We start from the raw sequence: 26,241 nt of genomic DNA on the forward strand, positions 1-26,241 counted from the left end.
TCCTGGAACAGATTGAACAGGCTGAGAGAAGAATGTGAGCTGAATCTCATTTGAACGCACAAGCACAGGTGCATTTCTTTTTGTTGAAAGGAAGGTGAGATTTACAAAAGGGATTTAAAGAAGGGTTAGAGGCAGCAGTACTTTAATCTAACCACTATGAACAGTATCTTATTATTAAACAAGTGTACAGATGGTATCTGTCTGTTTCTTAAAGTCAGTTTGAAGCTTTTGTTTATTATTTCATTTTTGGGTTTACAAGATGAAGAGTCGGTGTATCATGGTGTATCGTGCTATGAAAGCGGTCTCATAAAGCATAGACAAACCCTGCAGTTGTCTGGGCCTAACAACTTATTGTTACACTATTTTAACTAGAATGGGCACTCGGTAGAGCGCATACCTTCGCATATCACAAGATTGGGCATTGAATTATGAACATTTTGGCATTAGTTGCATGCCAATTGGATATAAATTGACCGTGCTATGGTAAAAAAACGATTTTGACCTTTTCATGACCTTGACCTTTGACTCGATCGATCCCAAAGTCTAATCAAATGGTCCCCGGATAATAACCAATCATCCCACCAAATTTCATGCGATTCGGTTTACAACTTTTTTTGTTACGCGAATAACACGCATACAAATAAATAAATGAATAAATAAATAAATAAATACACGGTGATCAAAACATAACCTTCCGCATTTTCAATGCGAAGGTAATAAAGGCAGACACGCATAGGACACTTGCAGAAACTGTGATCAACACGTCACCAACACCTTTCAAAACATGTGAATCATCTGCTCTGAAATAGAAATAAGTGATCTGTGGGAGCTCTGGCTTTCTGTCATTCAACAGGAAACCTCCACTCCCCACAGAGCAGCAAGGATTATCCTCTGTGCCTCACAATTTTCGCACAAATTCACAGCCTGCGTCAACTGTCAAGTCATGTGTGATAAAAGGTTTGTGCACTGAGGGGGGTCTGTGCCAAGCATTGCTTGCACTAAATGATGATTCTATTTTGTTATAATATATTTGATAGGAAATGAATCCTTAAGACCTCCTTTGTGATTATCTGACCAGCTGTCAAACTGCTGTTTTGGCGGGGGGGATTACTGATCTGTCACAACATCATAACCATGCTTTCCTCATTTTCAAAGTCAGCCTGCAGGTCTTATAACAATGCTGACAGTGAAGTACTCTCAGCACTCAGGCAGGTGGCGAGCGGGCTCCAGTCCAACAGAACTGCTTGCAGCTCCGCCACAGTTGAGAGGGACCATATGTCTCTTCTCTCTAGACTGCCAAGCCGTGAGGCCTATCCCACATACGTGTCTTAAGCACATGGTCTTCAGGGGGTTGAGATATTGCTTTAAATCAGTGTGTGAACCATGTTTGCTCCCAGAATGGTCACAACTTACAACTGAATATAAAATAATAATAAAAAGAGGGACAGAGCAGACTCTTTCTGCTGAGGAGACTGGGGTCTTTTGGAGTGCAGGGAAAACTCCTGAAGACCTTCTTTGACTCTGTGGCGGCATCAGCCATCTTTTGTGGAGTGGCTTTCTGGAGCAGCAGCATGGCAGCGGCTGACAGGAAGAGGCTGAACAAGCTGATAAAGAAGGCCAGCAGCGTGCCGGGGTGTCCTCTGGATACTGTGGAGGTGGTGCATGGGGACGGGAGGATGACGGCAAAGCCATCGTCCCTGATGGACCACACCTCCCACCCCCTGCAGGATGCTCTACAGCGCTGCACAGCCGCCCCCGGATTCATTCCCGGTGTCTGAGGGAGAGGTACCGGCACAACACACTTGCAGTAAACCACTAAAATACTTAAACACTGGATCACTTTATCACTTGGACACTTTAATCTGTTGACTGTTCAATGCACTTTAATTAGTACCGTGTATATATTTTTGTATTCCTTTGTTTATTTAATATTGGTATTTTATTTTTATTTGTATTACTGCTCTACTGTGCACCTGCTGCTGTAATACTTGCAAATTCCCGACTGAGGGACTTATAAAGGAATATCTTATTTTATTTTAAGATTAGCCTGAAATTATGTTTCATATGTCCTTTTTAAAAATGTTCCTAAAACTACAAATTACCCCATTTGATACGTAATCATCATCATCATCATCATCATCATCATCATCATTCTTAACGTGAAGTTGAGAGAATATAGCGGACATTAGCAGGTTAATAACTTCAAGTTCTCCAAATATGACTCCCAGTCAGAGCTTGAAACATATTATATAACGTGTGCTGCCACTGGAAGCCATGATAATTGAGGATTAAAGCAAATTAACTCTTGTCAAAATCACAGAAAAACGTAAAGGGAAGATTATTGTTTGCCATGTACTGAAGTCACGCTACACCAGGAGCGCCGCTGGTGAGCTGATCTCCGAGTGGTTCCGCTTACCGTTACCATGGAAACATTGCACCCAATCAGAGACGATTAAGCAAAGGGGTGAAGGAAATATTAGCCAATCAGAGACAACTTAGCAAAGGACTGAGAAAACAGTAGCCAATCAGAGAGTCTGTTGTTAATCGGTTTGAAACGGCAAAGCAAGCATTTTCTAACTGACGAAATAACTTGGGGAACGAGAGTGTGGGAGCTTGCATAAACATATACAAAAGGTAACGTTAAATATGTCTGCACCATTATGCCGACTGCACATAGATTGTCTGCGTAAGGTTAGGTACGTCATCTTGTAGGTTAATTATACTTCAGTCATATAAACAGTAAAGCAGCACTAACGCCACTTGCTCGAATGAGTTGTGTAGCGTTATATTTTTATCTGTGCAGCTAAAAGGAAGCGTATGTCTCTGATGTATAATGTTATGTTAACTTACGTTGGTTAGGTAGATTTTCGTTTATGCGTATGTTTGCCAGAAGAATCATACTTTAACTGAAAGTTACACTGACGATAGCTTATATTCTCGTGCTGTATTAGTCTCTTGTTTTGCAGGCTGGCATTTTGTTTCACAAACATTAGCTACATCTAGACACACATTTTGTTCTTGTGTCTAGATGTCCTCAGATGAAGATAAACCATCCAGTCCTGATCTGCCCAAGGACTCTGATCCGGGTAGCTCTGTTTCCTCTGATCTGCAGGTAAATAAAGAAAAACACATTCACAACGTAGGCTGCATTATGCACTTGTCATATATCTCAGATATGAGAACACTGGGACATTGTGGAGCACATCTTCATAGTGAAGTCTGTTGTACAAGCAGCAAATGCAATCAGACACGTTTTATAGGTTCCTAGTTTTAATCAAATCAATAATGTAAACAAATGACGTGGAATTACAAACAAAGGTAGGCATGCCAGAAATGTAACTGCTCTTTTCATTGTAAAATTAAATGTTGAGTATTTGAGGTATAGATCATCGAAGCTGAAGCCAGAGGTAGATCTGAAAAATTGAATGGATGTTTGCAGCAAGCAGTTTTGAGTGCTTACTTTAACATTCACCATAGTCTTTACTTCCCAGTGAGTGATTTGAATACTGTTAAAATACTGTTAAAATTCACTTGAGCTGACTGTTTTATTAAAAATTGTTTATGGATCAACAGGATGAGTATGAGGAGCTCCTCCGCTATGCTGTTGTCACCCCGAAGCTTGACAGACACACCGGTGCTCACTTGCAGCGGCCGGGCACCTCACATCTGTCGGAAGGGGGTCGGGCTTCCCAGAGAAAAGAGGACACAAAATCACTGCGCCCAGCAGGTATCTTGGTGTCTTATTGTTGTTGTATGCAAAAACATTCATACACACATGTAGCGTACATCCAGAGAAAGATGATCAATAGATAGAATCTGAACTAATAAACTTCATCAAGAAACTGCCCTCAGCAAACTATAGCTCTCTTAATGGTTGAACTCTCAATTCAGCATGTACCTGGTCGCACTCGGAGCAGATAAGACTCTTTATACTAGAACCATTACGGTAGAGTCTACCGTGTTTTATCACCGCACGTTTCTACGAGCAGCTACATCCCTGGTGAACACAGACAGATCGACAGTAATTGTTCATAAACAACTTAAAGAAACCTTGACTTAATAAGGTAGCCCTAGTTTTAGTAGTGCAGGTATTTTATATATAGCTATATATATACACTACCGTTCAAAAGTTTGGGGTCATCCAGACAATTTTGTGTCTTCCATGAAAACTCACTTTTATTTATCAAATGAATTGAAAATTGAATAGAAAATATAGTCAAGACATTGACAAGGTTAGAAATAATGATTAATATTTGAAGTATTAATTTTGTTCTTCAAACTTCAAGCTCAAAGGAAGGCCAGTTGTATAGCTTATATCACCAGCATAACTGTTTTCAGCTGTGCTAACATAATTGCACAAGGGTTTTCTAATCAGACATTAGTCTTCTAAGGCGATTAGCAAACACAATGTACCATTAGAACACTGGAGTGATCGTTGATGGAAATGGGCCTCTATACACCTCTGGAGATATTTCATTAGAAACCAGACGTTTCCACCTAGAATAGTCATTTACCACATTAACAATGTATAGTGTGTATTTTTGATTAATGTTATCTTTATTGAAAAAACAGTGCTTTTCTTTGAAAAATAAAGACATTTCTAAGTGACCCCAAACTTTTGATCGGTAGTGTATATATAAGCTATAATATACCTAAGTGTAACAATCTCACAAATTGACCCTTTAACTGTTTTGTTTTAATTTGTTATAATCTTGTTCTGTAGTCATACAAAAATCATACATTACTGACTCATTATATTGTGTCTTGATGCATCCATTCACCCCCCACCCCTCTTGTTGAGTTTAATCCCATCTATTCATTTATTATGCATATAGGTACACATGTATATCTACATAGGTATGTCTTTGTCAGAGTAACAAGGTCTATCTCTGTTGTTTAATAAATGTAATTGCCACCCATTTTTCCAAAATTGGGTGGTTTCCTAGATGTTATATTATGCTTAGTTATGTTAGTTAAGCTAATGGTGTCGTATCAAGGAAGCTGAGTATGGGTTTATGATTACTCATTTTGTTTTTCATATTTTTTACATATTTTGATATTAATTCATTATTATTTATTAAAACCCGCTCCGAGCAACAACGGTATACACTTATCACGATAAGCCTGGACAGAAACAGAACTTGAACCCTTCTAGAGACTGCCCTCATCTCAAGCTCAGCGGCCAAAAGATATTTTGCATCTAAACATGGAAAACTAGAAACAATCATCCCACCAAATTTCATGCGATTCGGTTCAATACTTTTTGAGTTTTGCGAATAACACGCATACAAATAAATAAATAAATACACGGCGATCAAAACATAACCTTCCGGCATTTTCAATGCGAAGGTAAATATAGTGTGTTTATACGCCTCATATTTTCAGCTTGTAAACCAGTCTACTCGAGATGCATTTGATACGAGTCTGTCAGATTGTATGCCCCATCTCGTTTCCCCACGATACCCACAGCCAGCCCTCCCCCACACACACACACACACACACACACACACACACACACACACACACATCTGTCACTGGAGGGTTTAGTGCTTTAACTGCCATGGAGTAGTGCACAGAGATGTGAAAGCAGACGGCAGATTGGTAACGATCTCCTGGCTCGCTGCCCGTTTTGCTCTTTAGAGTGAAGGCTTTCTCGTCCCTCTGCAGGATTTAATTAAGATATTGACATAAATGCGTTCTTCAGCGGGGACCCAGGCTTGTCTTATTCAGCATTCTCGCCATCGCCTTTTCTTTCTCTTTTTTTTTTAAGCCGTCTTTTGTTTCAACTTTGAATTTGAGTCACTTATTCCAGGTAAAATGTATTCGAGCTACATTTCCAATCTATTTACCATTGTGCCGTCTCTCTCTGAACTCCCCGTCTTCAGATGCCGCCACTGAAGCTAAAGATGGGAGGCATTCCAGCAGGACTGTGAGAGCCTCACAGGTCTCCCCCTTGATTGTTGAGCCCTCCGCACGTTTAAGAGCATCTCATGGTAAATGTAATAAAAAATACAAAGAAAGAAAATGATTCGGTTGGTCTGATATCTAACTGCGTGTTGTATTTCTCTAGAAAAACTGAGAGTATATTCTGTCTCTCTGCGTTCCTTTCCTCTTTGCCTTCTAGCTGAGGAGACGGCAGGCCGCTCATCGAGCAGGGTGTCGCCGCTCTTCAACACTCCCTCAGACAGGTTACAGACAGTGGCTCAGAGGTCAAGGCCAAGCAGCCCGCAACCGCCCGAGTTCGATGTGACAGAGATGTTTATCTCAGAGGGAAACATCAACAAGATGGAGAACATTCTGGACACTTGGAGCCACAACCTGAAGGTGAGTCTGCTTCCTTGTACTGGAGAACGTTCCTTTCACAGTCAATCAATGCAATGACTCCCTTTTTACTGCGTGCTTCAGAGCTGACCATAGATAATGTTGTCGGGCTGTATATAGGACGCTGGCATAGCGGAAATAAAATAATGGGACCGGTGTGTTTCAGCAGTTAACAGCAAAATAGAAGCGGGTTCATTCTCGATAAATTTAAATGCGAATGCAAGATTGGTTTTACATAAGTGGATAAATCTGTGGTACAATGTCACCAGAGCATTACTTTAACTTTTTGAAGACCAATCTAGAAAGCAAATTCTGCTGTTTCTAACACGCTTCTGTTTCTTACTGCACATCATTTCCAACACCTTGAATCGTGTATTGTGGAAAATACAAAAATGCGTTAGTTTCAGATTATATAACATATATATTGATGAGTAACACTGTACACGTTCGAGCAACTAAAATCTGCATCGTACTTATTTTGACATTTCACATTCTCACGCAATTAAACAGTAGACTGAGATGGCTTAAATGGAGGAAATACTGTGGACAATGTACATAAGTAATGGTGAGAATAGAGAGAATAGACAGCTCTTCTCTTCATGGAACCAGTGACCTTTTTATTATGCCTCCCAGTGGAATGATTTTGGAGGTGAGTGGTTGGACATGGAGGTCCTTCCTGCTCTTTTTCTCTAAGATTGTGCAGTTGTGAGACTCTTGCCTGAAGATATGTGTACATATGTTGATATTTACTAAAGCACTAACGTCTTGCCCTCTATTTGTTGATTAGACAAATGTGCTGACTGAGCTCAGGAAGTGGAAGCTGGCCTTCATGGAGCAACACAAGCTGGAGATGAGGAAAGAGAGGGAGAGGTATGCAGCCCAGACAGCTGACCTGAGGTCAGAGCTAGACAGCCTGAAGGGGCTGCTACACACATATGAGACTTCCAACCAGAGAAAAGATGAGGTGATTACATGTGTACTTATTTTCTTTCTCCTGTTCATAATATACTGGTAGGTTGGACATGGATTGAATACCTGACTGAGATTTAATTTGGAGTAATTTCCATTATTGTAAAATGTAAGTGAAGGACTGGGTGGGCTTTATCCATGTCTAAGCTATCGCTCTATCTAATGCTCTTTTGCTCATTCTGATCCTCATTCTTATGTACATTTAGAACATGAGGAACACTTTTGTCTGCGTTTTAGACTGGGAAGCTCATTGTCTGACATGTCCTCCCTCAGGTGATTGGGAACCTGAGCCAGGTGTTGGACAGACACAAAGAAAGGCTTGAAAAGATGAGGGTCTTCACCCACTGGAGAATCCAGCACACTGAGGTCAAAGAGGAGGTACACTGACGGCGTTGTGGCGTTTCCTAGAGGTTAAAAACTATTTACAGTGGGAGATGGTGCCCTCAGACGTTTTGTCACAACGCTATTAGAGTGGACCCAAAAGCACGACTCAGACAGGAGTAACGAAGAATACTGTCTTTGGTTGGAAACAGGTGGTCAAACCGAGATCAGGGTCAAAGAAAAAAGTCCAAAAGGGCGGGCAGGGAATCAGAGGTCAGGCAGGCAGGGCAGGTCAGAGAAGGGTCAGGTCAGGATCTACTCTAAATAACGAGAACTTGGCACAACAACACAACACATCTGGCAGAGGACAGGTGGAGGTGGAGGAGAGAGGGGAGAGAGGAATGACTAATGAGGGAGGTGAGAAGGGTGTGGGAAGGCGGAGGACCAGGACCAGGGGAAGGAATGAGGACTACCAGAGGTGAGAGGGAGGAGGTGAGAGGTGAAGGGGGAAGAGGAGGGACTAACGAGGGTGGAGGCAGGTGAGAAGGGTGTGGAGGACAGGGGGTGAGGAGGGAGGACTAGGAGGAGGGTGGAGGGTGAGAGGTGGGGGAAGGAGAGGCCCAGGGGAAGGGGAGGAGGGGGACGAGGGTGAGGACCAGGTGAGAGAAGGGAGGAGGACAGGTGAGGGGAAGGAGGGACCAGCAGGGCGGGAGGGAGGCAGGTGAGCAGGGAGGGGAGGAGGTGAAGGAGGAGGGAGGAGAGAAGGTGACCAGAGGCAGGTGAAGGAAGGAGAGGACCAGGGGGAGAAGGAGGGGGGGGGGAGGACCAGGAGAGGCAGGTGGGAAGGGGAGGAGGGAGAAGGGGAATGAGAGGAGACGGAGGAAGGGCAGAGGCAGGTGAGAAGGAATGAGGGAAGGGAGAAGGAAATGAGAGAGGAAGAGGGAGGAGGACCAGAGGCAGGAGAGAAGGGCGTGAGGAGGTGGGAGAAGGGAGGGAGGAGGGGAGGAGGCAGGTGAAGGCAGGAGACCAGGTGGGAAGGAGGGGAGGAGGGGGGGAAGGGAACGAGGTGCAGGTGAGGGGGGCGTGAGGACCAGGTGAAGGGGAGAGGGACCTAGAAGGGTGACAGGGAGGTGAGGAAGAGGCGAGGAGGATGAGGGTGAAGCGGAGTGAGGAGGAAGGAGGAGAGGGGCAGGAGGAGGAGGAGGGAGAAGAGGAGGTGGGTGAAGGGAGTTGAGGAAGGAAGAAGGGGGTAAGAGGGTGAGAAGGGGGGAGGAGGAGGAGGGAGTGACCAGGTGGGGGTGGAGAAGGGAGAGGCAGGCAGGAGGGGGAGAGGGACTAACGAGAGAGGAGGTGAAGGTGAGGAGTGAGGACCAGGTGCAGGAGGGAAGGAAGGGAGGGAGGGACAGGGGTGGGAGGGGGGGGGACCAGAGGTGACCAGAGGAGGGGTGACCAGGGGGGGGAGGCAGGGGTGAAGGGAGGAGGACCAGGTGGAGGGACCAGGGGGGGGGAAGGAGGTGGTGGAAGGAGGGAGGGACGGGAGGGGGAGAGCAGGGGAGGCAGGGAGGGTGAGGGTGACCAGGGAATGAGGAGGAGGACCAGGAGGAGGGTGGGAAGGGGAGGGGAGTGAGTGGAAAGGAAGGAGGGACCATGAGAAGGGAAGGAGGGGAGAGGTGAGGAGTGCGTGAGGAGGAGAGGAAGAAGGGCGGGAGAGGTGAGGGGTGTGAGGGAGGGTGGTGAAGGCTGAGGGGAAGGGGAAGAGGGAGGAGGTGAGGGAGGGCGAGGGGGGAGAGGGGTGGTGAGAGACAGGAGGTGAGGAGAAGGACTAGAGGGTGGAGGGACAAGGGGGTGAGGGGAGGCAGATGAGGGTGGAAGAAGGAGGTGAGGGGGAGTGAGGGAAGGGCGAGGGGTAGTGGAGGGGAGGGGAGGGAGGGTGAGGACCAGGTGAAGGACCAGAGGTGAGAGAGGTGACCAGGGCTGAGGTGAGGAAGGGTGAGGTGAGGGGCGGAGGAGGGGGTGAGGAAGGAGTGAAGAGGGTGGGTGAGAGGGGTGAGAAGGAGTGAGGGAAGGGGAGGGAGGAGAAGGGGAAGGTGAGGGGGGGCGGGGAAGGAGGTGAAGGGAGGGAGGGGAGAAGGAGGAGAGGACCAGGAGTGAGGGGAGGAAGGGTGAGGGAGGGGGGGAGGGGGGTGAGAGGAGGAAGGTGACCAGGGAGGAGGTGGGAAGGAACCAGGAGACAGGAAGGGGAGCAGGTGAGAAGGCGTGAGGACCAGGTGGGGCGTGAGGACCAGGAAGGAGGTGGTGGAAGGGGGTGAGGACCCGGAGTGGGGACAGGAGGGAGGAAGGGCGGGAGGGAGGGTGAGAAGGTGGTGAGGGAGGCAGGTGAAGGAGGAAGGACCAAGAGAGGAGGGAGGGGAGGGAGGAAGGGTGAAGGGCGGGTGGTGTGAAGGAGGGACCAAGGGGCGGGGAGAGGGCAGGGAGAAGGGTGGAGGGGGGTGACCAGGTGGGGGTGAGGGGAGTGAGGACCAGAGGTGAGGGAGAAGGGGTGAGGAAGGGCGGAGGGGGTGGAGAGAAAGGAGAGGTGACAGTGAGCAGAGGGAGGGAGGAAGGAGGTGAGGGACCAGGGAAGGACCAGGTGGGTGGGTGGAGGGGGGGGAGGGAGGACCAGGTGAAGGGCGTGAAGGACCAGGTGGGTGACCAGAGGCAGGTGAGAGGGGCGAAGGAGGGTGTGAGGAGGCAGGTGGGGAAGAGGTGGTGACCAGAGGCAGGCAGAAGGGAGTGAGGACCAAGGTGAGAGAAGGAGGGACTAGGGGAGAAGGGCGGAGGCAGAGGAGAAGGAGGACGAGGGAGGTGAGGAAGGAGGGGGGCAGACCAGAGGGGCGGGAGGCAAGGGGGTGAGGACCAGGTGAGGAGGAAGGAGGGACTAACGCAGGTGAGACCAGGTGAGGACTGAGGGCGACCAGGTGAAGGAGGAGGGGACCAAGAGGACCCAGAGGCAGGTGAGGAGAGGGAGGCAGGGTGAGAAGGAGGGGGAGAGGGGGTGACCAGAGGACCAGTGAGAGGCCAGAGGAGGGGGCGGAGGGAGACCAGGACTAACGGAGGAGGAGAGAGGGCCAGAGGAGCAGGAGAGGGGCGTGAGGAGAAGGGAGGAGGAGGAGGGAGAGACGGGGGCCAGGTGGAAGGGTGGAGAGGAGGGAGGGAGGAAGGAGGGATGAAGGTGACCAGAGGAGGGTGAGAGGGGGAGGAGAGAGGGAAGGAGGAAGGGAGTGAAGAGAGGTGAGAGGGAGGGGTGAGGAAGGCAGGTGGACCAGGCGGGAGGAAGGTGGAAGGGAGGAGGAGGGAGCAGGTGACAGGAGGAGGACCAGGGAAGTGGAGGAGGGAGAGGAGAAGGTGACAGGAGCAGGTGGGCGGGAGGAGGGACAGGGGAAGGGCGGAGAGGGAGGTGGGGAGGACCAGGGTGAGGGGAGGAGGGGAGAGGCAGGGAATGAGGATGTGGACCAGTGAGGTGAGGCAGGGCAGGTGAGGCGTGAGGAGGGGGGGTGGAGAGAGGGGAGGAGAGAGGGAGGTGAGAGGCAGGGGAGGAAGGGAGGAGGAAGGAGGAGGTGATGAAGGAGTGAGGTGAGGCAGAGGCAGGAGGGGAGAGGCGAGGGTGGTGAGAAGGAGGAGAGGGGACCAGGGGAGGTGACCAGGAGGGAGGGGGGAAGGGGAGAAGGGGGAGGGAATGAGGAGGTGACCAAGGGGCAGGAGGCAGGTGAGACCAGGTGGGGAGGAGGGAATGAGGGACCAGGAAGGGCAGGTGGGGAGAGAGAGAAGGGCAGAGGGAGAAGGGGGAGGTGAGAGGGACTGAGGGAGGTGGAGAGAGGCACCAGGTGAAGGGAAATGGAATGACCAGGGTGAAGGATGAGGGACTAGGAAGGAGGGAGGAGGGCAGGTGACAAGGGCGTGAGAGGACAGAAACAACTATTACAAAAAGGGGTGACCAGAGGCAGCCACGTTTGTATAGACTGGAAGCTAAATTGCATATTCCCTTTTAAAACAAAGGTCATATTTACACAACCCTTTACACATCATCAGTGTTTGCTTCTTAGAGTAATGTGTGTTGTTGAGATAAACATAAAATGAGCATCACATATAATTATCCCATTTATAAACATCTTATTATCATCTTTAAATCATCAGTGCACCTTTTTAATTCCGTCTTTGTCAATCACAATATAATTTAGTGTACATTTTGTTTTTACTTTGGGGATTTTCGTATATGGGAATTTTAGGAAATGGATGTGAAATCACTGGTTGTGAATGTTTCTTAACATTGCTAGATTACTGTCAGTTTAATGATTTATGCAAATAATCATTTTGCATTCCCATACATCCCAATGTCCCTGAACATGCATTATATGCCATATTTGACTAAATGTACATGTGTGAAAGGTTGTCAGTGCACTTGTGACCTTTTCATACCATAATGCTTATCAAACTAGCAAAAACAAGGTAAACATATTTACAAAATAGCTGTGTCATTTGTTTAACCCTCCTGTTACCTTCACATTTAATAACATATTTTACCCTCGGGGTCAATTTGACCCCAGCAATTAAAACCTCCAGAAAATTATTAGAATTAATATTATTTCCCAAGTTTAAGTGTGAGGTACTTTATGTTTGTTTGTTGACTACCTAAATAGCTCTTTAAATATATAAAAAAGTTGATATTTCTTAGATGTTTGACACAGTGAAAAACAGCCTGGGGGTCAAATTGACCCCAAAGAACACCGACATTAAACATTGAATGGGGTCAAATTGACCCTAAAGGTAACAGGAGGGTTAAAATGGACTCATTATTATCCTAACCCTGACACAGACGGTGCACCACCAGAGATAAAGTTCTGCACACGCATGATCACGGGCGTGATGATTTCCTCGTGAATATATTTTGACGGTCTCGTGGTTCCCTGCTAGGCTCACGCTGCTCAGGTAGCACAGCGGCACTACAACTCGCAGCTGAAGAAGAAGGTGTGGTTAGGCTGGCATTCTCTGATCCAGAGACACTGGAAGGTCAAGATGGAGCGGGCTTGCCGTGCGAGGGCTGAAGAGGTCTGCACCCACCTGTCTGCAGAGTATGAGGCCAAGCTGGCAGAGGTACACGAGCATGCGAAGGCCCTGCACGTAAACACGCCGCGTGTGGTGATGCTGCAGTGATAGATTCATACTTGAATTTGCCTCATTGAAAAGTTTTACAGTAGGAAGTCTAGCAATCTGTAGTCGGAAAGATACATATTTTCCAACAGTTTCTTAAGTTACACTACCGTTCAAAAGTTTGGGGTCATCCAGACAATTTTGTGTCTTCCATGAAAACTCACTTTTATTTATCAAATGAATTGAAAATTGAATAGAACATATAGTCAATATATTGACACGGTTAGAAATAATGATTAATATTTGAATTATTAATTTTGTTCTTCAAACTTCAAGCTCAAAGGAAGGCCAGTTGTATAGCTTATATCACCAGCATAACTGTTTTCAGCTGTGCTAACATAATTGCACAAGGGTTTTCTAATCAGATATTAGTCTTCTAAGGCGATTAGCAAGCACAATGTACCATTAGAACACTGGAGTGATAGTTGATGGAAATGGGCCTCTATACACCTATGGAGATATTTCATTAGAAACCAGACGTTTCCACCTAGAATAGTCATTTACCACATTAACAATGTATTGTGGGTATTTTTGATTAATGTTATCTTTATTGAAAAAACAGTGCTTATCTTTGAAAAATAAAGACATTTCTAAGTGACCCCAAACTTTTGAACGGAAGTGTAAATGTAAGACATAGATGCAATTTAAACATCTCAGTGCACAACAGCCACACTACTCTTGATTGATAGGTAAAGAATATAAAGGTAAATAGGAAACGCTTGGATATCAAGAGTGCAACAAAAAGGCATAAGAATAAAAGCAAGGAAATTAACTTCATGGGTTTTTGTCGGTATCACATCAATTGATAAATGAATCGTTTCTATCTTGTGCATCCTGTCTCCACAGCACTGTGTGGCCATAGAGAAGGCCCAGGCAGAGATTCAGAGACTCCGACTGGAGCGCGAGCGCTATGAAGAATCGATGAAGAAAGCCTTCATGAGAGGCGTGTGCGCTCTCAACATGGAGGCCATCGGCATGTTCCACACGACGACAGAGGGACGGCCAGTGCCACCTTCAGCTCATGATCACCATGGTCTGTAATGGAATAGCCACACTAAGCTATTTTGAGAGAATAGCCACACTTTTAAACTTCGTTTGCACTGTTATCCTTGTCACAAGCCATATAACTACATAATTAGACCCCTGTTCTACCACAAAGCGTAAAAGCATTGCTGGACTTGCGTCTCTGTCGTATTGATTCAACACATCAATCATGAGAGAAACTACCAGGAAAAAGAAAGAAACACCATTTCCCCACAGAGTGCAGGCCTGTGTTATTGACAATTGTGTAGACTGGATAGAGTGGAGGGTGGTCTTTATTCTTCAAGTCATTCACTGGCTCATCTAATGGAGTGATGAGTCAGTGCATGTGCTACTAACAGGTATACTTTGCACAGGTTATAACCTTGAAGTGGCACGAAAAAATGTGGCGGGAAAAGTCCAATAGTCCTTTGCCACATTTATTAAATCATGTAATTACTGTTATTTAGTTGTATGGCAGCACTATTGAAATGGCTTAAGGGCTTGGGCCAATACAGGATATTTAAGTATGCAACTCAAATCAATTCAGTTCAAGAGGGAAGAGTCATATTTGTAAACCCCAGTCCAACATTTAGCACAAAAGTTATTGATTTTCTGCTATAATAACAAACTTTTATCAAGAAAATATTGTGTTATATTGTGAGTGTCTGAATGGTATGTTTTTTTCTTTTGCTTTAGATACTCTGCCTCCAGAGGATGAGTCTACATCAACTCAACCATATCCATATCCCATCTCTTCCACACAATTTAGTCCGGTCCACTTCGACTGCCCGGATCCTTCCCACAGCCAGGTAGAGGATCTGGTGAGAGGACAATTTATCATGAAACCATACATGTATTTACACGCCATAGTTCTTCTATACCATTGTTCAATTCCCTCAAATCCCGGATTAGATCAATCAACTCACCAGTCTTTAATATATTTAAAAAAATGTTTTAAGTGTATATGCTGTTGAATTTGCAGAATTTTCTTTTTCTTTAATTTAGATTATCATGGTTGTTACTTTAAATCCCAACAGATTCTTGCTTCCCACTTAACTTGTCTTATATATTCCACTAAAATGGAAATATTTGAATTCAGTAGTGGTGTTACAATGGTGTTTGTATTTCCTTGTTCCTCAGATGGGCTCCGGGGGCCCTGTGTCGAGGGCAGAGGTCATCCCTCCCACTACACTAGTGCACAGCTCCCTCCCACTAGGGGGCACTGCAAGCTCCCACAAACAGGTTGGCATTATACAGACTGATCGTTGACTATGATTATTATTACCATACGTGTTTCGGCTTAATTCCTAATCAGATCAGTTTAGAATTTTGGTCAAAAGACCGTAGTTATAGACAGGGTTTGTACGGTCATGGAAAACCTGGAAAAGTCATGGAATTTTAAAATGGTCATTTCCAGGCCTGGAAAAGTCATGGAAAAAACTTAAATCATAAAAGTTTGGGAAAAGTCATGGAAATTTGTGACATCACATGTTCATTTACGCCGATTTTGAAATAATTAATATGTTTTTTAAAGAAAGACGCTCAAAATATAAGGCGGCGATATCTCTCAATACGCAACATTTTCTACAGTTTTCATGTTTATACCGAGATTTCAGTTTGGTCATGGAAATTTGGTTTAAAGTCATGGAAAAGTCATGGAAATCCATCGGTCAAAATGTGTAAGAACCCTGTATAGAAGTTTGAGGTTTCATCGAACCCCCCCGCGCTGCAGTGTCACCGTTCTCACCCCGAATGAGTTTGCATGTACGACTGTTATTAACACAGAACGACTCGGGTTTAGTACAAAAGAAGTCTCGACGACAGTTATCCCATTCATCCGTGACACACTCATCTTTGCTGTTTCAGGTGAGCGGTCGTGTCATCACAGCCCCTCAACAAAAGCCCTCAAAGACCGTAACGGCCCGCATCACGGCACGCACTGACGGTGGGAAGGCTGCACGCGGCAACCTGCAGGTGATGAGCGTGGCTCCACCCATGAGCTCTGTGGTTGTGGAACGCCATCATCCTGTCACACGGGTACGGGACAGAGTGCATCACTACTGTATTGGGTACACCTTATTACCTTCGCATTGAAAATGCGGAAGGTTATGTTTTGATCGCCGTGTATTTATTTATTTATTTATTTATTTGTATGCGTGTTATTCGCATAACAAAAAAAGTTTTAAACCGAATCGCATGAAATTTGGTGGGATGATTGGTTATTATCCGGGGACCATTTGATTAGATTTGGGATCGATCGGGTCAAAGGTCAAGGTCACGGATAGGTCAAAATCTTCTTTTTACCATAGCACGGTCAATTTTTATCCAATTGGCATGCAAATAATGCCAACATGTTCAGATTTCAATGCCCAATCTTGTGATATGCGAAGGTATGCGCTCTACCGAGTGCCCGTTCTAGTTTATGTGAAGCTGAAAAAAATCCAGATGAACATTTTCATTTGTCTCTCTTTCAGCTCACGATCGGTCAGGCCACGGCTTCCAAGTTTCCTCGCTCCTCCCAACTGGGCCAAAGCACCGGCGGACACAGAAGCTCCTCCAGAACACACAGCGGCACGTGCCACGTACACTCGATCAAAGTGGTTGACTGATTTATATCAGATTTTATTCTATGAAACTATCCAAGAAATGGTTACCGTGGCATTAGTTTGGATTTGCCCTCGCTCTCCGCATTTGAAGTGAACAGTAGATTTTTTTTCAGCTTCCTATCATGAATGTGCATGATGTCTTGAGCAATAGTATTCTTCTCAGGAAAGTGCTTCATAGATACAAGGAAATGTACGCGTAAATGTTTTTTTATTATTATTCCCAGCTGGCTAGAGTTTAGAGTTACAACATGTACATTTATTTCTATGAAAAAAATGACTGAACAGAATCGTTTCACTTGTGCACGATTTTAAAATTGCATTTATTTATGGTATAATTTTTTCTCTATCGAGACTCACTTGTTGTTTTAATACACCAAAGCCATATGTTACTGATCAAAATAAATTATTTTACTGCTCACTTTCAGTTGTTGGAAATGATGTAAACGTGAAGTTATATAGTCCATATGTCGCCTCATAAAATGCTGCAGCTCTTGCTGTTGGAATCCAATGTCCTCATCCGAATCATATCTGCAAAACAAATTAACAATTTCCACGATAGCATTTTGGAACATATCCCCAGCCAGCACAACTTTATGTTTATATATTCCTGCATATATTTACAAATGTTCTGAATGTACCTGCAGCTTTCCTGTTCCCTGTGAGGATGAGGGCCTGGTAGAGGTCTTTGGCAATGCTCTTCTGAGCCAACTCCTCCCCGTGGAGCCAGATCAGCAGCATCCGGTTCCCATGCTCTTGATAGCTCTGTTGACCTGCGGACACACACACAGACACACACACAGCACTGTACAGCCAGCAAAATAAGTCAACTAACAATAACCTCACAACCTGCCTCTGTGCATAGAAAGATAAAATAAAAATAAATATAAAGGCCAATCTGATGGGGAAAAAAATGAAGCTATCCAAGAATAATAAATTTCGTTGTAAAATGTTCCTCATTCATTTTGGTGACAAGAAGCTTCTGTTTTACATTTTCAGAGAGTTTCCAAATGCACAGGAGAAAGGCTGTCCAGGCGGCGTGCGGGTTACGGCACCTGTCCACTGCTCCTCGATGGCCGACACCTGGTCCTTTGTGAAGCTCCAGTGCTCTGCGAGACTTTTCCAGTCTCCTGCCTTCAGAATCTTGTAGGCCAGGTGCCAGGCCGAGGAGCGGTACTGCTTGGTCTCGGAGCGGTGGTCCAGTTTAAACGTCAGCGGATTCTCGCTGTGAATGCTCTCATTAACTTCTGGGTTCGCCTGAAAGGGCAATTAAATTACGTAAAAGGCCACAAGCCTTGGAGTCAGAGAGCACGGGGGCATGTGGAGAGATTATTGGAAAGACATGATTAGCAATATGAATGCCAGAGTTTAAAAAAAAATTTAATAACGATAACAACAGGAAAGGATTCAGACATGCTCTTAATTCAATTATTGATAAATTGCCTGTCAACATCTTCTGGGTTGCAGGTCCGTCCTCTTTATTTCTTTTTTTTACTTTAGATGCTTGAATAATATTCGAGGGGATTGAATTTATCTAGATTTTACATTGGAAAATAAATCGTTTGTGATGAATGTGATTATTGATTTCAGGGCCTCTAGAATGAATTATGGCACACGTGTGAAAACAGTACAAGTTTCAAGTCATTTCTGCATTTCTCACCTTCCTCCAGGTGTAGTATCTTTCTGCTTTGATGATCATGTCCACAACAATCACCTCGTCTGCTCTGACTGCCACACCCAGAGCCGTCTTACCCTGCTACTCCGAATCCAACACGTACAACAAAATACAAACATGTAATCTCTCTTATGCTAACATCAGCTGTAAAATACACTAAAAACAATTATCTATCATCCAATTTGTTTCTCATCTCTTGGTTACCTTGTTAGGCTTCCTTATCCATGAAAATATTGGTTTTAATATTTTTGGTGTGGGCCTCTGGGCCTTTTCTTTGTCAGTATACCCCTCGATTTCAATTTTAAAAATGGTAAAATGAACCTCAAGAGAATCATATAAATAAATAAAGGGTTGTTGTGTTACCTGACTATTACTGAGGGGTATTAGAACACATCTCTTAACTGTTGGATTTTGGCCATGATTTACTCGGTCTGCACAAGAGCATAAGTTAACATATATGGCAATTATCCTGTTATTACCCTGTCCCGGAGGGTCAGATCCAGCCCGGCTTTAAGAAGCATTTCCACGACATCTATCCTGGCCGACTCTGCAGCAAGGTGCATAACAGTCTGGGACCTCTAACAGTTCACAGCATCGGACGGGACGACACAATGCAGCAATTATTTTCTCAATTTACTCGTCTCATATATAGTTTGACTCGCATCTTATTTGACTCGAGACTAGCGCACCTTATCAGCGACATTAATGTTGCAGCCGGCCGTCAGTAGAGAATGGATGACAGGGATGTGACTGTTCTTCACGGCAAGGTGGAGAGGAGCCTCGAGGTGCTGAGAGGGAAAATATTCTGTTTCACGACGTGAGCCCAGAAAGTGAACTTTTAGCTTAACCCTCCTGTTACCTTCAAATCTACTAACATCTTTTACCCTTTTTGACCACAGCAATTAAAACCTCCAGAAAATGATTAGAATTAACCCTCCTGTTACCTTAGGGTCAATTTGACCCCATTCAATGTTTAACCCTCCTGTTACCTTTATATTTACTGACATATTTTACCCTTGGGGTCAATTTGACCCAGCAATTAAAACCTCCAGAAAATTATTAGAATTAATATTGTTTTCCAAGTTTAAGTGTGAGGTACTTTATGTTTGTTTGTTGACTACCTAAATAGCCCTTTAAATTAATAAAAAAGTTGATATTTCTTATATGTTTTACACAGTGAAAAACAGCCTGGGGTCAAATTGTACAGGACATTGAAAACATATCATCATGTGAATCTTATGTTTTCCCAGTTGTCCTCAATAAATTAGGAGAAGTCGTGAAATATGAAGCAAAAAAAATGATGTCAATAATTTTTTTAGAGACGTTAAACATTAAATAGGGTCAAATTGACCCCAACGGTTATAGGGTTAACATCTGAGTACTACCCTCACCTAGCTTGGGTTTGCTTACCTTATTCTGGAAGTCCATGTAGGATTTGTAATCTAAGAGGAGTTGAACAAGAGGCATGTCTCCTCTTTCTGAAACTGGATGGAGAGCGCTGCATCTGGCCTTCAAGAGAGGCGAGAGAGGGAGATTTAGCTGTTGACCGACTACAAGAACAAAAACACTCAATCATGTTACACTATTACATTATCACAGGGCACCAAGTCAGATATTTAGAGGGGGAAAGTATTTATCTTGAGGGAAATTGCTGTGCAGCAGTTGCAATACAGAATAGGAAGAGTGTAAATATGATTAGTGTAAAAGTCAAAGACAACAATACGGTGTAAATACAACAAAAAGTATATATACACTACCGTTCAAAAGTTTGGGGTCACTTAGAAATGTCTTTATTTTTCAAAGAAAAGCACTGTTTTTTCAATAAAGATAACATTAATCAAAAATACCCACTATACATTGTTAATGTGGTAAATGACTATTTTAGGTGGAAATGTCTGGTTTCTAATGAAATATCTCCATCGGGCGTGGGCCTGGGGCCTGGGGCCTGAGGTGAGGTCCTACAGTCCCAGTATTAGATTAATCCACCTCTACTATCATTATTCTGGCTGCCCACCAGGGCTGCTCAATACGTCTACGTCGACGGGATCACGGCGTATTATTAGAAATTCGCAAAAAAAAAAAAAATGGCCCGTCATTTCATTTTTAGCAGTTTATTTATTAAACTAAACAATTAAACTAAACGGCCGTCTGATGTTGATCGGGCATGTCATTTTCTCTGTCATTTCTCTCGCGCTGCGTGCAGTGCGCGCGCGATGGAGAAGTCGAAAACGAAGAAAAAGAGAAGAAAAAATTTTGTTCACTAAACAGGGCATTGTAAACAGGGCAAGTAGATTTCGTAGCAGATTTCACCAAATGACATCATCCCTTCCATTCCTTCTGGGTTGAAAAAAATGGTCCGTACTAAAATGAATTAATTTGATCTTTTCTGATTCAGTTTCTCTTTCATCCTTCTGTCTACTGCCCGCGCTTCTCACTCTAAATATGACCATCAAACGCCTTGGCCTATCCCTGCCTGCTAAAAGCCTGCCCTGCCCTTCTGCTTCCTAGAGGAGCCAGGCTAAAAGCTGATTGGCTGACACAACATAACTCTAAAACTTGACTTGACATAGCAAGCGCCCATTTCCATTCTATTGATTCTACAGCAGGCAGATTTTATTCCCTGGCCTAAGGGCGGCTTTTGATGGCCTGGCAGTTGGCGATTGGATAAAACATAAACATAAAGATCAAATCTGGCGAGACAACCCCGCAATCTCAGCCCAGAAGGAACAACTATGAAAATAAGAATAACTCTTACTCTGGGAAATACATACTACATAAAAATGGAAAAATATATATTTAAAAATATATATTCTGAAAATGTTTAGAAGGCCAGAAGATGGCCTGGCCAGCCCTGGGTCCATAGGTGTATAGAGGCCCATTTCCATCAACTATCACTCCAGTGTTCTAATGGTACATTGTGTTTGCTAATCGCCTTAGAAGACTAATGTCTGATTAGAAAACCCTTGTGCAATTATGTTAGCACAGCTGAAAACAGTTATGCTGGTGATATAAGCTATACAACTGGCCTTCCTTTGAGCTTGAAGTTTGAAGAACAAAATTAATACTTCAAATATTAATCATTATTTCTAACCTTGTCAATGTCTTGACTATATTTTCTATTCAATTTTCATTTGATGAATAAAAGTGAGTTTTCATGGAAGACACTAAATTGTCTGGATGACCCCAAACTTTTGAACGGTAGTGTATATATATCCTGTATTTGTACAAACACACAATGTCAATATCAAATAACAATAGGGATCAGTCTAGATGGAGTTGCATATACATATGTATGTCCTATCAAAGGAATATCTGATCTGCCAAAAAAATGTGCCAGTTAAAGTCATAGAAGTGGCCTGTTGTACCGTTGTGAGGACGTTGGGGTCACAGTCGGCCTCCAGCAGGATCAGGACACATTCTTCATGGCCTTGTTCCGCTGCCTGGTACAGAGCCGTCTCACAGTTCTGCAAAACAAAATCTACATATATAATAGTAGTGCTAGATAAAAAAAACTCACACACAAAATGTCTTGCGATGCTCACAAAATGTAAACGATATTTTCAGACTCGTAACCGTAACGAATCAGAAATGAATCCTCGTTGGATAATAAACCGGCATCTGTAACTTAATAGCCCGACGGAAAATGATATTTGTTTATGCTGATGTCGTTTTAAACATTTAAAATGATTTAATAACTATTTTAATTATTAACTCCATCATCGTTATTCAGATGATATCCATCGTTAAACTCCACTCCCATTTGGAAGAATCCAGAAACACCGAGTAAATATTATCAAGTAGAATTGAAGTTCAACCCAGTGCACAGTTTTCTTTGCTATATAAAAGTAACCGGTACACGTTTAATTCACCTTAATTAATCCAAAGTGGAGCCACCAGCCAGCTGTGGGTGAGTCACACGCTGTGACACACCAAACCGTGACAGAGGTGATGTTCATTGATTGTGTACCATAGGTGATGCACATTGATTGTGTACCATAGGTGATGCACATTGATTGTGTACCATAGGTGATGCACATTGATTGTGTACCATATTGACTTCATCCCGCGTATCGAAGCTCTGCAGCAGCGACCGTACGGCATCCGATTGGCCGTTCTTGGCAGCTAAGTGCAGGGGCGTGTCCCCGCCCTGGCAGATGGGAGGGAAACAACGGGCATCAAAGGGTGTTGAGCTTATTTGCAGTTGCAACACACACACACACACACATGTGCATTCAGACACATGTGAGTCCACACACACACCTTGTTGGCCTTCATGGTGCCCATTTCAAATGGAATAATCAGCATATCCATCATTTCAACACATCCATGCTTTGCCGCCAATGCAAATGCCCGTTGTTCTGACTGAAAAAAAGAATTGATGTACAAACAATATTTACTTCATATACTTTGTTATTGATATAATAACCGTAATATTCATGAATTATATGGTTGATTTGTGTAAAATGGGTTTCAAGTAGATACCTTGTCATCTTTGTCTAGCTCTTTCATATGCAGGTCATTAATTATATACTCTACAATGTCGGTGTGGTTGTTGATAGCAGCGCAGTGCAGGATATTCATTCCGTCCTTAGGTGGGTGAAAAGCAAGGTGCAATATAATATATAATAAATGTACTTGAGTTGCAATCGTAAACAGAGGGATGTATGGCATCATGGACACGAGCATCTGAGACAAGCATATACGAATGTTAGGTTTGTAATCCATTATTATGGAAATGAATTACCTTAGGGTGAACATTTTCTTTAATAATCAAAATAGAAAGACAAATGGCCCAATTTCTGTATATATTTCTCTATCAATTACTGAGAAAAAGTAGAACAAAGATCTTCTTGCTTGTTTACCTCGTTCTCAACCTTCTGTTCAGCCCCGGACTGCACTAATAATTTCAGGATGTCCAAACTGCCAAACCAGGCAGCCAAATGAATGGGTGCCACACCGTGCTGCCAGACGAGAACACAATGGAAGGTTGTGATAACTTAACCCTCCTGTTACCTTTCGGGTCAATTTGACCCCATTCAATGTTTAACGTCGGTGTTCTTTGGGGTCAATTTGACCCCAGGCTGTTTTTCACTGTGTCAAACATATAAGAAATATCAACTTTTTTATATATTTAAAGGGCTATTTAGGTAGTCAACAAACAAACATAAAGTACCTCACACTTAAACTTGGGAAACAATATTAATTCTAATAATTTTCTGGAGGTTTTAATTGCTGGGGTCAAATTGACCCCGAGGGTAAAATATGTTAGTAAATGTAAAGGTAACAGGAGGGTTACGAGTATTACATAAGCAAATGTCAGTGGCTCAATTTGTCAGATGCAGGGAGTGAGAAACCCTCCCACCTTGTCCTTTTGGTCCACCTTGACCCTCCGCTGAAGAAGAAGATGCACAGCTTCCTTGTTTTTGCCAGCTACTGCATAGTGAAGGGCAGTCCTGTTATCCTGAGTCAAACAACATTTTCAGTATATTGTCCATTCAATATACTTTTTTTTTTACAAAATCCAAGAAATGAGGAGCCTTTCGGCCTGTGTGTGTGGCATCATACGATGCGGTACGCTGACATGCAGATTGAGTGTTTGTCTAGACTCACCAGATCCCTCGCGTTGGCGTTCAGCCCTCTTGCCAGCGCCTTCATGGCCACCACATCATTTCTCTTTGCTGCTTCCATAAACTGCTTCTCCCCAGAAAGCACTGCACAACACAGTACATATTATGGCTTTAAAAAAAAATGTAGATACATAACAGCATGTGCTTATCTTGATGCACAACCAGATGATGTGTCAGGTATACACTACCGTTCAAAAGTTTGGGGTCACCCACCCAGGCAATTTCGTGTTTTACATGAAAACTCACACTTTTATTTATCAAGTGATTTGCAAAATGAATAGAAAATATAGTGAAGACATTGACAAGGTTAGAAATAATGATTTTTATTTTAAATATTAATTTTGTTCTTCAAACGTCAAGCTCAAAGGAAGGCTAGTTTTATAGCTTCTCTAACCAGCATAACTGTTTTCAGCTGTGCTAATTAAAAAAGGGTTTTCAAGGGTTTTCTAACCCTCTGTTAGTCTTCTAAGGCGATAACACAATGTACCATAAGAACACTAGAGACGAGCCTCTACACACCTATGTAGATATTTCATTAAAAACCAGACATTTCCACCTAGAATAGTCATTTACCACATTAACAATGTATAGACTGTATTTCTGATTACCTTCGCATTGAAAATGCCGGAAGGTTATGTTTTGATCGCCGTGTATTTATTTATTTATTTATTTATTTATTTGTATGCGTGTTATTCGCAAATCTCAAAAAGTATTGAACCGAATCGCAAGAAATTTGGTGGGATGATTGTTTATTATCCGGGGACCAGTTGATTAGATTTTGGGATCGATCGGGTCAAAGGTCAAAGGTCAAAGGTCATGAACAGGTCAAAATCTTTCGCAGAACTCAAAGTATTGAACCGAATCGCATGAAATTTGGTGGGATGATTGTTTATTATCCGGGGACCAGTTGACTAGATTTTGGGATCGATCGGGTCAAAGGTCAAGGTCAAAGGTCATGAACAGGTCAAAATGTTCTTGAATCGCATGAAATTTGGTGGGATGATTGGTTATTATCCGGGGACCATTTGATTAGATTTTGGGATCAATCGGGTCAAAGGTCAAGGTCATGGAAAGGTCAAACTCTTTTTTTACCATAGCACGATACATTTTTGTCCAATTGGCATGCAACTAATGCCAAAATGTTCATAATTCAATGCCCAATCTTGTGATATGCGAAGGTATGCGCTCTACCGAGTGCCCATTCTAGTTAATTTAATGTTATCTTCATTGAAAAAAACAGTGCCTTTCTTTGAAAAATAAGGTAATTTCTAGGTGACTCAAAACTTTTGAACGGTAGTGTACATATAATATCATCTGAGTTAAAACCTGAGCAGGAGCAGACGAGGTCAGCGGAGATGAGTGTATGTGCTGTGGTGCAGCTTGCCTTGGTGTACGCCTAATGCAAATAGTGTGTTTCTTGTGAAGAAATGGGGCATATATAGTCATTCCACTCTGCATAACTAATCATTAACTCCAGCTTTAACAATATAAACTCGAAGACTTAGTCCTGAACAAGAGAAACTTCTTTGAAATATTGCCTACATGATCATTTAAATATATTCTATTTGTTTTCCACTTTTTCTACATTTGATCTACTTCCATACTCACACATCACGCTGTCGTCGAAGCTGGTATCTTCCACTCTGTCCGATTGCCTGTTGGATATGAAGTCAGCGAAACCCATAATAGTCTCCTCTTTTATCCACTTCCGAGGGTCCAAATCTTCTGTTTTGGGACGATGCTTCTTCATCATCGCCTTCAAATCCATCGCTCTTTTCTCCATTGCGAAGCTTAAACGACCTCTTTGTGTGACCAAGGGTTTTTAATGTCAATAACACTGACAGTAAACACAGAAAGATCTCTGAGGAAACAGATCCCATAGAACACGTTCAGACCCCGTACCGTTCTCGTCTTCAACGAGACGGCGAGCCTCGAGGTGGAAGTCTCCTGCTGCTATTCTCTCAAGGCTGTGTTTGCTTTACCGGCTCACTCCCTGGAGCCACTGCTGATATCAACAGAGACTATTTGACAAGTCACACGTCGCCTTTGTTCCACGACTAGTATGCGGCTTCATTTATCGTGGTCTCCATCGTGAAATATGCCTACTACCAACTATTCATACACTCTGTCATATTCATTGAATGTGTTTTAACTCTAAATCTGTCCTTCTGGTCACATGACATCTATTACATCTGTCCATCCTGGAGAGGGATCCTCCTCTGTTGCTCTCCTGAAGGTTTCTTCACTTTTTTTCCCCATGAAGGGTTGTTTGGGAGTTTTTCCTGATCCAATGTGAGGCTTTGGGACAGGGATGTCTATGTGTAAAGTCGAGTGTAAAGCACTCTGAGACACATTTGTAATTTGTGAAAATGGGCTATACAAATAAACTGAATTTACATTAGGCTTTGAGAATGTTGTGCAATGTTTACCCAAGATTAACACAAGGCTCTAATTGAAGTTTAACTTGTTTGCAGAGGGATGTTTGACGATACAAACAAAAGTTCTCGAGGAGCAA

General features: G+C 43.5%; 2 protein-coding genes across 6 annotated transcripts; one reads left to right on the forward strand and one right to left on the reverse strand.

Annotated features, from left to right (window-relative positions):
- The first annotated feature begins 1,701 nt into the window (after positions 1–1,701).
- poc5 (POC5 centriolar protein homolog (Chlamydomonas)) lies at positions 1,702–16,845 on the forward strand. Of its 3 annotated transcripts, none has more exons than XM_056419797.1 (13): positions 1,702–1,785; positions 3,029–3,112; positions 3,574–3,727; positions 5,886–5,993; positions 6,125–6,324; positions 7,109–7,285; positions 7,564–7,668; positions 12,562–12,741; positions 13,645–13,831; positions 14,518–14,642; positions 14,962–15,063; positions 15,688–15,858; positions 16,296–16,845. In XM_056419797.1, exons 1-13 carry the CDS (start codon positions 1,729–1,731, stop codon positions 16,428–16,430), a joined length of 1,785 nt encoding a protein of 594 aa, XP_056275772.1. In that variant the 5' UTR covers positions 1,702–1,728; the 3' UTR covers positions 16,431–16,845. The 3 variants fall into 3 exon arrangements, with proteins under 3 accessions (XP_056275772.1, XP_056275773.1, XP_056275774.1); XM_056419798.1 differs by lacking the exon at positions 1,702–1,785 and adding an exon at positions 2,568–2,634; XM_056419799.1 differs by lacking the exon at positions 1,702–1,785 and adding an exon at positions 2,677–2,696.
- Positions 14,552–25,773, reverse strand: ankdd1b (ankyrin repeat and death domain containing 1B). Of its 3 annotated transcripts, none has more exons than XR_008832404.1 (16): positions 25,335–25,773; positions 23,710–23,810; positions 23,462–23,560; positions 22,962–23,060; positions 22,582–22,686; positions 22,360–22,461; positions 22,148–22,246; positions 21,465–21,563; positions 19,510–19,608; positions 18,789–18,887; positions 18,579–18,677; positions 18,085–18,180; positions 17,480–17,681; positions 17,066–17,197; positions 16,847–16,955; positions 14,552–14,639 (listed from the first exon to the last, which is right to left on the reverse strand). XR_008832404.1 is itself a non-coding variant. In XM_056419800.1 (15 exons), the coding sequence occupies exons 1-15, from the start codon at positions 25,507–25,509 to the stop codon at positions 16,900–16,902; spliced, it is 1,662 nt and encodes a 553-aa protein (XP_056275775.1). In that variant the 5' UTR covers positions 25,510–25,773; the 3' UTR covers positions 16,619–16,899. The 3 variants fall into 3 exon arrangements, 1 of the variants encoding a protein (XP_056275775.1); XR_008832405.1 differs by lacking the exon at positions 14,552–14,639 and adding an exon at positions 15,768–15,847; XM_056419800.1 differs by lacking the exon at positions 14,552–14,639 and having other exon boundaries at positions 16,619–16,955.
- Between the last annotated feature and the right edge of the window lie 468 nt (positions 25,774–26,241).

Source organism: Pseudoliparis swirei, chromosome 7 (assembly GCF_029220125.1).
Source record: "Pseudoliparis swirei isolate HS2019 ecotype Mariana Trench chromosome 7, NWPU_hadal_v1, whole genome shotgun sequence".
In the NCBI taxonomy this organism is placed as follows: domain Eukaryota; kingdom Metazoa; phylum Chordata; class Actinopteri; order Perciformes; family Liparidae; genus Pseudoliparis; species Pseudoliparis swirei.

Coding starts and splice junctions, on each gene's coding strand:
- poc5 (XM_056419797.1), top strand. CDS start 1,729: ATGCTCTACAGCGCTGCACAGCCGCCCCCGGATTCATTCCCGGTGTCT. Junction 1,786..3,028: donor TCCCGGTGTCTGAGGGAGAG/GTACCGGCACAA, acceptor TCTTGTGTCTAG/ATGTCCTCAGATGAAGATAA. Junction 14,643..14,961: donor ACAGCCAGGTAGAGGATCTG/GTGAGAGGACAA, acceptor CTTGTTCCTCAG/ATGGGCTCCGGGGGCCCTGT.
- ankdd1b (XM_056419800.1), bottom strand. CDS start 25,509: ATGGAGAAAAGAGCGATGGATTTGAAGGCGATGATGAAGAAGCATCGT. Junction 22,687..22,961: donor AACAGAAGGTTGAGAACGAG/GTAAACAAGCAA, acceptor CACCCACCTAAG/GACGGAATGAATATCCTGCA. Junction 18,181..18,578: donor ATCTGACCCTCCGGGACAGG/GTAATAACAGGA, acceptor GATTCGGAGTAG/CAGGGTAAGACGGCTCTGGG.